This window comes from Coturnix japonica, chromosome W (assembly GCF_054131305.1).
Source record: "Coturnix japonica strain WE chromosome W, WE-NBRP24, whole genome shotgun sequence".
Taxonomy (NCBI): domain Eukaryota; kingdom Metazoa; phylum Chordata; class Aves; order Galliformes; family Phasianidae; genus Coturnix; species Coturnix japonica.
In genome coordinates this window covers 2911808-2924675 of record NC_140701.1, presented here as the reverse complement: position 1 = coordinate 2924675, position 12868 = coordinate 2911808, and the positions used below count along the sequence as shown (strand labels likewise).

Here is a 12868-nt window from a genome sequence, read left to right as displayed (position 1 = left end):
ATTGTATTTGATTTAACAGATACTCTTACCTTTGGCTTTGCACAGAGTCCAAAGTCTATCAGCTTCAAATTGTCAATCAGCAGATTTTCCCGGTGGATGAGAAAGCAGTCAGGAATGATTTCCACCCAAATGCCCAAGGAAACATCTTTTCTCTTCTCTTCTTTCCTGCTGTGGACAGTGGTTCCCAGTCTACTCAAAGCTCGCTCGCTCTCGCTGTCTCAGAGATCTTCACTGACTGCTGGCAAGTTCCCATCTTCCAATATCCCAGGTGGGAAATACTAGCTTGTATCTGTTGGAAAGGACCTGGGGACTAGGAGGACAAGTGGTGAGAGACCACAGGCTGAATGCAAGCCAGCAGTGTGCTCTGACAGAAAAGAAGTACAACAAGATCATCAGCTGCATTAAAAAGCAGCACAACCAGACCAGGACAAGTCATTCCTGCTTCAACACTCATTGCACCACATCTACAATACTGTATCTGGTTTTTGGCCAGGAAGGATAACAACCTGAAACAAACTCTGTGGATGACCTCCAGCCTGTGCAGGGGGCTGAAGCTCCCACTCAGAGAAGAGAAGCTGGGGAGAATGATCTTTGTGACAGAAAATCCATTGGATGGGGCCAGAGGAATGCATCTCACCCCATACCCTCTGTACAGCCACCATTTGTTTAAAGGATCACTCTTCCTTGAGGCACAAAACTAGAGCAGGTTACACAACAGACTGACACCACAAGGGCTTCTCTCGAGATACAAACTGCAGCAAAGAGCATCACAAAAATGTGAAACCAACACTCAGATCAGATCTGTGTCTCTGCTCCGCTCATTAGGAGCATCATGTTTTACTCCCCTTTCAGAGGAAGATACTTCTTCAAGGATAACAAAATCCAGCTCAGCTACAGAACACAGTACCACATAGCAATAAATATCTAACATTTCCTGTAGGGAAAGAATCCTAAGCACAAGTTATTGTCTGAGTTTCAGCTGGGACTGAATTATCTTCTTCAGTGTCTGATATAATACTACGTTTTCATTCTAGAGAAACAATGGAGATAGCGCAGTGATGCTTACAGTTGCTGCCAGGCAGCGTTGTACAGAGCCACAGTCAATCTCAGCTGAGAGCCCAAGGAAGTGAGAAGGAACAGAACTAGGACAGCTGACTTAAACTGGCCAAAGGATATTCCATACTATATGACATATTGTGGAAGGAGTTTTGAAAGGGGTATAACTTCATGTCAATCTCTTCCACTACTAGGAGGCTAACTGGACACTGATTGGTAGGTGGTGAGCAATTGCTTTTGCATTCATCATAACTATTATCCTTTTCTCTGTCTCAGTACATAATTCTATCTCAACCCATGAGTTCTACTTTGTGTTACTTCTCCCCCCTTCAGTTCTCTCCTGCAATCCACTGGAATGGAGTGGAGTACTGTAACTCTCTCTGCCAACAGAAAAATAAAAACACATTCATTATTATTTATGGAAGACTGACTGCAGTTCAGGCTCACTGGTTTGAGGTCTCTGGGCATAACCCTGACTGTGAACAGAAGCAATTGCTGAAACAGTCTGTCAAAAAAAGACTGGAGCTTCCTCTTCCAAAAGGCGGTCCTTAGAAACAATGCAATCAAACAGCTTCCCTGTAAGATAAGGTTATCTGAAAATGCATTTAGAGAGTATCAGAGAAAGATAAGTAAGAAAGACAGCACAGAAAGCAGAAACTATTTCTTACCTCTATGACTATAAATATTTCTTTGATGTCTCTCTTACGTGATCCAATGGGCAAACATGTTGATGACTTCAGTTCTTCATGGCATCAATTTCTGTTTTAGCATGAGGCAAGTCATCCTTAAGAGACCATAAAAGCAAGCGATGAAATCGCTAACTACTGTGACATACCAGGTACCACATCTGACTGCTGTGGAACAGAACAAGCACATATGGGACAGTACACAATTCAACATCAACTCAGCAATGACTGACATCACTCCCATAGAAATTCTGAAACAGAGCTGTGAAAAATGAAAAGTAAAACATTCAGCATTTTCATTGGCATTTTGGTAAAGTTGCTGTAATAATGTAACAATAATGTAATGTAATGTAATGATGTAATAACTTCCTCCATTTTAAAGCCAGAGAATACTGCCCTCTGAACAACCAGCAACAAGATTTGTGGTGCTCTGTTAAACTTTTTCCAGCTCTACAGCATCTTTCAAAAGGCAATGGGACCAGTAGGCTGCATTCGTATGTACCATCCCACCTGCCCCCGTGTTCTTGAGAACTCCACAACTCCAACAGAAGATATTATCATATTTAAATGCCTTTTGGCTTACCCCTACAGTAACTTTCTCCATGATTTTTAGTGCAACTTTTTCACCAGACAGAAGATGCCGCCCGAGTTTTACCTTGGCAAAACCACCTACAAATCAAAACACAGATGCTTAAAGTTGAGTGTGAATTCTTCTCTAATATAATATTACAATTTCCAACTAGTTTAAAAAACGAATTCCAAATTTATACAAATGAAACCTGACTTAGAGAACTGACAAGAGCTGTTAATCTATTCTCAGATTAATTCTAGAGTGGTGAGACAGACTGTTAGGCGTGCTGTTTCTGTACAAAGATGACACTTACCCGTTCCAACTGTTTCATGGAATTCCTAGTACTTGAGAATTTCCTCGTAGTCACTGACAGACATCCTGAATGTGCAAGAACTGAAGATCCTCCAAGCACGTGCAATGAGGAAGTGCCAGCAGTGTTCACATCCTACTTAGGACATATTCTTAGAGGCAGAAGGGACACTCGTGGCAGATCCAGCAATGCTCATCTTCTCACCAACGTGCATCCCCCTCTCACCCAGCAACAACAAAACACAGTGCATGAAGCTGGCTTCACTTAGGTTAACAATATGGAACATCCCTCAGGGCTTTGTGCCACAGAGCAGTAGCAGGGCTGGACTACAGCTTGAGGAAGCAGTGGAAGCCTTTCCCTGTATGGTTACAGTGTCCCTGCACGCACCCCACAGCCAGAGCGTTGCAAGCTGAGCTGTCTTGCTGTTTCTTGTACTCATCCCAATCTCTGCGAATGAAAACTCAGAATTCAGTCAAGGCGTTGATTGAGCACGAGCGTGCCTTTATTCAATAGGAAAAAGGAGGGGGTGTGAGGTCTGGAGGAAAGATGGGACTCATTCTCTGTTGTCTGACGAGAGTGTCTCAGAAGTCGTGCTGTTGCCCGGAGCCTGGGACTCTTGGCCTGATTCTACCTCCCCCTCCAAGATGTTTGGCTTCTCCTCTGTAATGCTGACCTGAGCCTGCATGGTTTTGCTGCTGTCGGGGCACTCGTGCTGTGCTTGGGCTGGGCTGTCCTCGAAAGGCACTCGGTTCAGGCTGGTGCCTGAGGAGTCTGGCAGGCTCAGGTCAGCAGCTTCAACAGGTATGGGATGAACGAGAGCTTCAACGATGATGGCATTCTTCTCTTTATAACTGATGTTATACGGAAGGCTTTCATCTGAACTGCAGCATCCTGTGCTTAGTTCTTCATTGATGGAATCACAGGATGCTGCATCGTAACATGCCTGGCGTCTTGGAGATATACAAGGGCTCGGGTCACCTAGGAAGGAGTAGACGCACAGCAGTTAGTGTCAAAGTTTCACAAGATGAATCATGAAACAGGTTCTTGACATTTGGCTATGCAGTGATGGTGGGCAGAAGCAAATAGGCTTCTAGCAACAGTGTCACTGTCTTGAAAGTGATCCTCGTGCAGGTCCAGCTCTTGTGTTGACAAGAGACTCATTTGGGAAAGACAGGGGTCAACTGAAGATGTCAGGCACAGGCTTGAATGCCAGAAGGATGTACAAGCCCACTGAAAGCATGAATTCTACCTGTGTTGCTGACAAGCAGTGATTTGAAAGCTGGATTTGCATGCTTACCTGCCAGGACCAAGACTTCAGCTTCAGAGGGCTCCCTGGCACTGCTCTGCAGTTGGCGTTTGGCCACAGGGGATGGTTTGCCCAGGCAGAAGCAGGAACGCCAACTGCAAGCTGCTGACTCTGCCCTCTTACTGGGAGAACTCATTCTGCAGAGAAAACAGAGCATGCTGTCAGTCGTGGTGCAGGGTGAGGGAAGAGCTGCACCGAACCCTTGCCAATAGTTGCCTGTTCCGGGCAATGCCTGGTTTCTGCTGAAACACAGCTTAGAAAAGCGCTCTGTTTCAAACAGCAGAGGATGCTTCCATTCCTACAGCTCAGCCCTCAAGTCCTGTTGGCTAAATACCTCTCAACGATGTCAAGCAGGGACATGGATCCCGAGAATGTTGGAGGCTCAGGCTGCTTCGCTCTCCTGGGGCAGGCCTTCAACAGGGAACGAAGGCAGGAGATGAACTTGCCCCGTTTCTTTGGCTCTGCGCAACAAAACAAAAAAACAAGTTCATTTCAGCCCTGGCTCGGTTGGACGAGGCCGAGTGCAACACATTCAACAGAACACGTAACAACAGAAAGCATGTTCCCAACAAAGACACGCAAGAACGGATTTTCCCCATCCCTGGAGGTGCCCAAGGAGCTTAATGCAGTTCTCTTTCTAAGCTTGCTCAACTCGGGCATTAATGAACCCCCTGAAAGCCACGTTCAGACCCCATTTTACTAACCCGCATTGTCAAATGTAAAATACGCACCTGGCTTTGGCAATGAATGTAGGATGGACTCGGGCAGCTTTCCCCTGATGAGTTCCACGCACTCACCAGGGAAAAAACCAACCTGTAATAAGAACAAAAAGACAGGTGGGCATTAGCCCAAGCCCAGAGCCAAAGGGAAGGTCCTCTGACACCGACACAGGGCAACTGTTTGCATCCAGAAGCCATCCTGTGCAGGCAGAGCAGCTCCAACCGGAGATTCCCGACTCTACTGAAGCTGTGCTCTCTAGTCAAAAATGTGTGCCTACCTCAAAGCCATGCTTGCCTCTCCAAAAGGGGCTCGTCTCCTTTGGTGGCATATCAACAATGCACACGATGTCTCCAACCTGCAAAAGATTGAAACATCAATCCCAGCTTCAGCACAGCTAAAACAAAAGCCTTCTTCTACGACACAAAATATGAGAGTATTCCCGAGGCGTTCACACTCTATACTAATTCTGTGCACAACAACAAGGAACGCCTGGAACTGCTTACCTCCAGAGAGAGCTCATCCGGCCCCTGGGCGACGTGGCTCCTAATAACATGGGCTGCCGCAATCGCTGGTACGTTTAAAGATGACATAGCACGCACCAGCTGCGGCTCCCGCATGTTATCAGCCTGCAAAACAGAGCACAGGCCGTGGTCAGGAGATGAGGACAAACCAGGAGGATTTCAAGGTGAGGAGCACATCTGCAAAGAAAGCTGCAGCAAATGCGCTCCGTCCTTATCAGGAGCACTTCAGAAGGAGCTGCACGTCTCATCACAGTTATTTCCCTTTCTGGCGTGCATTGCCAGGCCATGCAAAGATGCATCTCTCTCTACCCAGACTAATCAGCAATGGCACTGGCACAGACAGGTGGCCAGGCCCTTTTTGGCCCATTCTTTCCTGCAGGAGAGTACACCTGCAGCTCCTTCTAATGGCTCAACACAGGGAAAAAAGACTGGCCAGAGCTTCATACTGTACCTCCGTCGCCGCCAACTCAGGCTCACGGCTGATCCCACTGCACGCAGCACCCATCACAGCAAGTGTGAACAGCTGGAACAGAGCAGAAACACACTTCTGTTTTCTCTATTCACACAGCACAGTATGGACAGACTTCTTCAGAGCTACCCGCGCATACCCTGCGGCAAAACCATGCGGGGGGACAAAACATGGCACATACCTGGCAGTGAGATCACCTCAAGCTATCTGCAGCAGTTCCTTGTCGCTTTGCTCGGATGAAATGAGAGCAAAAGCTGCACCGAGGCAGTGGGCGGAGGGTGAGGAGAGGAGAGAGAAAGAGCAGGTCAGTGAGCAGGGCTAAGACAGTCATGGAATAACACACACAGCACAACTGTCCCACCCACTTGCTGCAAGACATGCTGAGTCTCAGGCTACGTGATGCCTGTCCGCCCAGCAACTTTACAATGCTTCCACTACTGAGCAAAGACAATGGAAGAAGCACGGGACAGGTGCCAACTTTACTGATACCCCCTTTGGAACGTGTGTACCGGGGAAAATTACGTCTGATGGTCAAGAGTAAGCAATACGGTGCTGTGAGCTCAAACAGCCAGCAGTTCTCAACACCTCACTGCCCACCCATCCATCCCACGTCAGCTCAGCTTACCTACAAGCTGCTGCACACGACGGTGAGAAGAAAAAGCACTAAAGATACTAACTAAAGCCACTAACTAAAGGCACTAACTAACTAACGGCACTAACTAACTAAAGGCACTAACTAACTAACGGAACTAACGAACTAACGGCACTAACTAACAACAGTAACTAACTAACAACGCTAACTAACAACACTAACTAACAAAACTAACTAACTAACGGCACAAAAGGCACAAGAACAAAAAGACAACCAACCACTCCGACCACTAGCTCACCCACAAAGGAACACAGAATGCACCGCTCCTCCCCTCATTCCAGCCGCTTATGACATCACCAACGGCCAACAGCCTGGTCCACCATGACCCCCCACAAGGCGGGGAGCCAAGACCACGTGGTCACATCTGATTCCAACACGGCACCACAACATTCCAGGACTCAGTGTGGGCTTGGAATTCTATCCTGGTGTGGCAGCGCAATGGGAGGTGTTAGGGCACAGCTGAAGAGCTGACAGACAACGGACGTTTCCAAAGGAGGGTGCCAGATTAACTCTCAGCATTCTCTTGCGGGCTCTTAGGAATGCTTCAAACCCATTTTCACTGCCTAGCTCATTTCTAGAAAGTCCAGTTGAGAAATGCTCACTTTCTCTGGGGAACGCCTCTATGCATCATGAATTAAAAATAAAATAAAATGGGAACGCGACCCTATGAAACTTACCTCTCTGCTCTTGCTGTCAGCCAGACACCTCAGATGAGCATGACGTGTCCCTGCTCCTGAATGAAGATTCACCCAAGTCTGTGTTCCTCTCTGCTCCATCTCTGGCTCTAAAAGAAACACAGACAGAGATGATTACAAGATCCTTTGTGCAGATGAAAGACAAGGGTGCACACGAATTCTGTTTAGCAAGAAATACTACATTCCCAATGGTAGTACTTGAATCCTCCTTTGGGGCTGGAGCTCAACAGGTCAACACATCAGAAATAACACAAAGTGCATCTGGAAGACGTGTCTCAAAGCCCAGAAAATCCAACACGGGAGGGGGCTGGACAGTGGACCACAAGTGTCCATTTCCATTGCAGCTCCCTGTAGAGAACAGCACCAATCAGCAGGCGTGAATCAATTCATTCACAAGCTGCACAATGACTCTGTTCTTTACATGATAAAGAAACACACAGAGATTCCTGACCAAAAAGTTGGGAGTTAATAACGACCAAAGAGGTTCCTGTTCCTACGCCTCATCCTCTCACCCCAACTCCTGGGTGATGCCCACAGGCTTCAAGTCAGCTCTCAAATCCATTGAACTCCAGTCACAGAACTCCATCAAAAAGGATGTCACACATGTGACACTTACATACATTTTGCATCAGAAACAGTGACGCCAGCAGGAGCAGAGAGGTGACTGTCCCCCTGTACTCAGCACTGGTGAGGCCACAACTCGAATTCTGCGTCCAGTTTGTGGCCCCTCACTGAGAAAAAGAAACTGAGGCATTGGAACGTGTTCAAAGAAGGGCAACAAAGCTGGTGAGGGGTCTGGAGCACAATGGGGCCATATGAGGAGAGGCTGCAGGAGATGGGAATGCCCAGCCTGGAGAAGAGGTGGCTCAGGGGAAACCTCATTGCTCTCTATAACTTCCTGAAGGGAGGTTGCAGTGAGCTGGGGGTCGGCCTCTTCTCTCGTGTCATTACTGATAGAACTAGAGGGAATGTTTTCAAGCTGCGGCAGGAGAGGTTCAGGCTGGACATTAGGAAATATTACTTCTCAGAAAGGGTGGCCAGGCACTGGAATGGACTGCCCAGGGAGGTGGTGGAGTCACCCACCCTGGGGGTGTTCAAGGAACGTCTGCAGAAATCCCTGCTGAAATCCTGACCTCTGCCACAGGTGGCTGAGTGACACAAAAGCTGTGTCCTTGGTTCCCGGCCTTACCTTCACATGCTGTTCATCTTGCTCTGCAGCTCCTGTTCTGAATAGTCTTCTTATATTCCCATGTGATGTACCCTGAAATACATCATTTAGTGAGTCTGAACAAAACATAAGACATTAATTGGAACTGTGAAGAAATGTTTTTTGCACTTTACTTGGAGGATGTTACATGCTATACCTTCTTTTCTCAATTGTAACACATGATTTTTTATAAAAAGAAACATAGCAAGTCAGCTCTTCAGTGTGCATATTGATGAAACTTGGTGAAATACAACTTTAGAAAAAGGTAATTTGAAAATTTAAATATTCTTATCAGAATCTCTGCTATTAGTTACCGTTCCAATGTTCTGATTTGATGATGATTCTCTCAGAGCTGTTTTGTCACTCGCCACCTCAAATGCACTTCAAGTGCTTTAGGAGCATCACTGGAATTTTGAATAAACTCGATATATTTTAGGAAAGCTGCTACAGATGCATGACTGCAGTACTTTGGAAAAATATAATCTTGATTGAACGCTGAACAGTGTTATTTAATTATAATCCAGGTAATTAAATTAATTAAACCAAGGGAATCACCTCCCAGTCAGTCAGCTCCCACCAGGGAACTCGCTTCCCTGCCAAGCAGATGCAACCAACACAAGCTGCTACATCACTCTAGGGCCCCACTGAGTCTTCCCAAGGGGTCTCCAAAGGCTTCCCTGTTGACTTCTGGGAACCTGGAAACACTCACATGGAAACCAGTGCCCCCTAATGTGCCCCAGAGGTTTCTCAGGGCCCTGCAATTAGCTCTACAGACATCCAGACATGCCCCAGAGCAAGTATGTGTGCTGTAGGGAGCCCAAGAGACATTCCAGAGTATGCTAGTACTCCTCAGTGAGCTCAAGGGTTCTTCACCTGTCTCTAAATATGCCATACTTGACTTTGTTTTCTCTTCTGGAGCTTAGTTCTCAGCTTTGCTTTCTCATGCCATTTATCATTCAGTTTAGAGATTATTTTAACTAAAATATTTTAATCCACCATATTTTCTGAAAACTAAGAATTGATCCCGCTCAAGGAAACAGAAGAGAAAAACATCACCCACAGGCTGCAGATATTTACCTCGACTTCTCTACATGCCTTCCCCAGTGTGCTTTTCAACTCACCTTGCACAGTGACCCTGGCTTTTGTTTCAGAGTCCTCTGTCTCACAGGTGTACTCCCCGCTGTCCTTGGCGGTAGAGTCATGGATGATCAGAATGGCCCCAGTTCCCTCCTGCTGCAAGTCGTACTTCTGGCTTTTTCTGATTGCTTTGCCATCCTTGTACCACCTGATGTTCACATCTGGTTTCGACAGCTCACAGCTCAGGCTGATGTCCTGCCCTGCTGCTGCTGTCTTATCCTCCAGCTGTTTTGTTACCTCAGTAGGTTTTTCTGAAAGAAAACATGCTTTTTGAGTAACATACACTTAGGGTAGGATGCCTCTCTCAAAATACACGCATCTACATGCTGGAGATAAGTTAGAGAGGCACTTGCAACAGACGCCATCCTACAGCCAGCAGTAATCTGTAAAGTACAGACAATAGAATTCCAGGCACCATTAATTCTCTCTTAAATCTACCCCATTGAGGATGATGAACCATGTCTGAAAACTGCCTCTTCCTTCTCTCCACTGATCACACTGGGAGCCTCAGATGATGCTCTCAGATGCACATGTTCTAGATAGGAATTTGTTGTACAGCTAGATGATGTGAAGGCCATCCCTTCAGCTTATACTTAGAGGATATTTGCTCCCACAGTTCCCTCAACAGATCATTCCTGATTTACTGTTAATGGAACAAGCTGTAGTGAGATGCCCATTTCCAACACTACCCCAGTGCTTTGGGTAGTTCTCACATTTTTGACAAATGGTTCCTCCTTTTACTTATTTTTAAGAGAAATTCTCAGTGCTTCAAGGTTCAAGTAGAAGGTTGCTATTCACTTTAACCATATTATGAGTTAGCTCTCATGACAATCTTATCAGAAGACAGTTGAAGGAATCAGACCCCAGAATCTCTCCCATCTCATTACCTTTCACAGACAGAGAGGCTTTGGAGGTTAGACCACGGGCAATAAAAACGACTTCCCCAGAGTCAGTAGGAGTCACACTTTTGATAAGGAGAGTCTCTTACCAACCCACGTTAGAAGCTTTAAATCGCCCACCACTTTCCACTCTGCTTCCATTCAGTGTCCACTTGAACTCATCAATGCTTTCATGGGACAGAATGCATTCAAAAGTGCAATCTTCTACCTCCTGGATTTCATTGTTTTTCAGCCGTTTGCTAATGCCAATATTCAGCTCTGGAAGATAAGAGATAGGTTAGTATGAGGTTTAGATGGAGAAAAGGCATTCGTGACCAATGTGAGTAGCAGTACTGGTGTTTGAACTCAGGATTTGCAGATCATGGCTGCGTTCCTCACTGATGTATTCTCTAAGACATTCTCCACTCAGAATTACCAGAAAGCTATAAAAAAAAAGAGACGTGAATCTCTTGTCTTTGCTCTGGAAGAACTACAAGGAGAGCAGCTCAGTCCATGGAGCACAATGAAGATTCAATGAGCTACAGAGGGAAAAACCTAACAGAGAGGACAACTCTAGGATGCTGCGTGAGAAAAAGGGTTTTGCCTACGACAAGACATTAAATGTTTCTATTAGCTAATTTGTTACCATCCTACCCCTACTGGTGTTCAAACCATTTCTCCATTTTAGGGATGTTTAGAAAGGAAACATTTCCAGGACATTCTTGACGTTTTTTGTGATTTTCATGGCAAAAGGAGATACATTTACTTCAAAAGCAATGGGAATTTTCCAGACATCACTGCGCTAAATTGCAGAAATACTGTTCTATTGTAGAAACTATTAAGGCTCGTGGGGGAATAGGTGTAAGACATAGTGACCACACTGAATGTGCTTTTAGCACTCCTTCACTTTCCACAGTACTTACCCTGAACGCCGACATTTGACTTGGCAACATCAGTGCCAATATCACAGGTATAGAAACCTGCATCTGGCTTCTCGAGGTCATGGAGAAGGAGACATAGGGTCTTCCCAGACTGTACCAGCTCATACTTGTTGCCAGAAGTGAGCACATCACCGTCCTTTTTCCTCACTGGTTTGACCTTCTCTTTAGAGACTTCACATTCCAATTTAATCACACCCCGCTCCTCACCAAAAACATCATCCAAGGACTTCATGAAGACAGCAGGCTTCTCTGCAATTAAACAGGCAAAACAGAACAACGTGATACAGAAGTTGTGACATTTCCAGTTGCTTTCAGCTTTTTAAGGAGAGATCAATAAATCTTTACCAGTACTGACAACACCAATATAGAACCTAAAGCGGTTTCATGTCTCTTGACAGAATGCGCTTTAAGGAATTCTGAACTAATCAGTAGGAGAATACAGGGAACAGGAGGGACAGCCTGCATTGCTTTGGGTGGGACTGATATCATATGAAGTTATTGGGATGCAGCTCTTCTAAAGCTGGAGAGCTGGCATTGCCCTCACATGGAGCAGAGCTCATACAGCAGGCCACAGGATTAAGAGGATAAGCTGATCTCTCCCTGCAGTCATAAATCCTTGGAGACAACAGCATTGACACTGCATGGCACTGAAGCAGTAAAAAAATTGCTCCTGTAACTCTTCTTGTGTTAAGTAAAATGATGATAAAAAGCAATGGAATGCTTTGGCAGGACACCAAAACCATCCTCCTTCGTTGATATCTGCTGCAATGGAACCTTCCACTGGAAGAAAGCCCCTGATGACTTGTCACCCCAGAGAGGTGAGCTTTAGAAGCAGGATTGCTTCACAATAGAATGAACTGGAGCTCCTTAGCATCTCTTACATCCAGGAGGGTTGTGACCAGACCCACCTATCACCTTCAGGCGCGCGCTTTCTGACACCTTGTCTGACTTCACTGTCACTGTGCCAGCATCTTCAGGCTTAACCTGACTCATTGTCAGTGTGCAGCAACTGCCAACGTTCTTGATGTCATTGTAATTGTTGGTGTAAAGGAGGTTGCCATTCAGGAACCATTCCACGTCCTCGTCATCATGGGACAGCTCGCAGGAGAAGACAGCAGAGCTCTCTTCTTCAGTTTCCACATCATGCAGGTGTTTCGTCACTTCTACATTGCGAGCTGTGGGGAAACAAGGTGAACTGTTACAAAAATAAGAACCTTAAGAAGAGAAATCTGAGGTGAAATAGGACATGGAAGAGGCCACCCTCCATGCTCATACCTTCAGCTGTCAGCGTGGCCTAAGTCTCTGCAATTTCTGCCTTGCACTTGTACACACCAGCATCATCGGGCTTCAGCTTCAGAATCTTGAGCTCTGCTGAATGCTTATCCCTCTTGATCTTGTACTTCTCAGAGGGCTCGATGGGTGGGTGGCCCTTGAACCATTTCACAACCTTTGGAGAAGGCCTGAAGTCACAGGACAGGATGACAGAATGACGTTCCAAAGCTGTCTTGTCCTCCAACTTCCTGGTGATTTGTAAATGGTAATCTGCAAAACAGGGGTGGAAGAGAAGAAAGGATGAGGACAATTGGAAGAAGAGGAAAGTCTCTTGCGTGTATTCCATTCCAATTAATTCCATGTTCACAATTGTTCTTTGAACCACTCTAAAGATAAAACAAACGATTTCCTATAGGGAATGCCATTGACTACATTTCTATAAAGTAA

The 12868-nt window shown here is 45.9% G+C and overlaps 2 protein-coding genes across 2 annotated transcripts in view; both read right to left on the bottom strand.

Moving 5' to 3' along the window:
* LOC146754228 (uncharacterized) overlaps nt 1–9576 on the bottom strand; it is an 88998-nt gene extending 79422 nt beyond the window's left edge. Inside the window, exon 1 of the mRNA XM_085527490.1 lies at nt 9315–9576. Coding sequence (XP_085383616.1) covers nt 9315–9395 — 81 coding nt within the window. The 5' untranslated portion in view covers nt 9396–9576. The remainder of the gene's footprint in view (nt 1–9314) is intronic.
* Nucleotides 9577–10299: 723 nt separating this feature from the next.
* LOC146754227 (immunoglobulin superfamily member 22-like) lies at nt 10300–12782 on the bottom strand. Its single transcript, XM_085527489.1, has 4 exons — nt 12757–12782; nt 12058–12344; nt 11132–11398; nt 10300–10485 (listed from the first exon to the last, which is right to left on the bottom strand). Exons 1-4 carry the CDS (start codon nt 12780–12782, stop codon nt 10469–10471), a joined length of 597 nt encoding a protein of 198 aa, XP_085383615.1. The 3' UTR covers nt 10300–10468.
* Between the last annotated feature and the right edge of the window lie 86 nt (nt 12783–12868).

Excerpts from the sequence above, each read along its gene's own strand:
- LOC146754227 (XM_085527489.1), bottom strand. The coding sequence starts at position 12,782 with ATGGAATTAATTGGAATGGAATACAC. Across the intron at positions 12,345-12,756 it reads TTAATTGGAATGGAATACAC|TTCACCTTGTTTCCCCACAG; the intron begins GCAAGAGACTTT and ends TTTTTGTAACAG. Across the intron at positions 11,399-12,057 it reads CGCGCGCCTGAAGGTGATAG|AGAAGCCTGCTGTCTTCATG; the intron begins GTGGGTCTGGTC and ends GTTTAATTGCAG.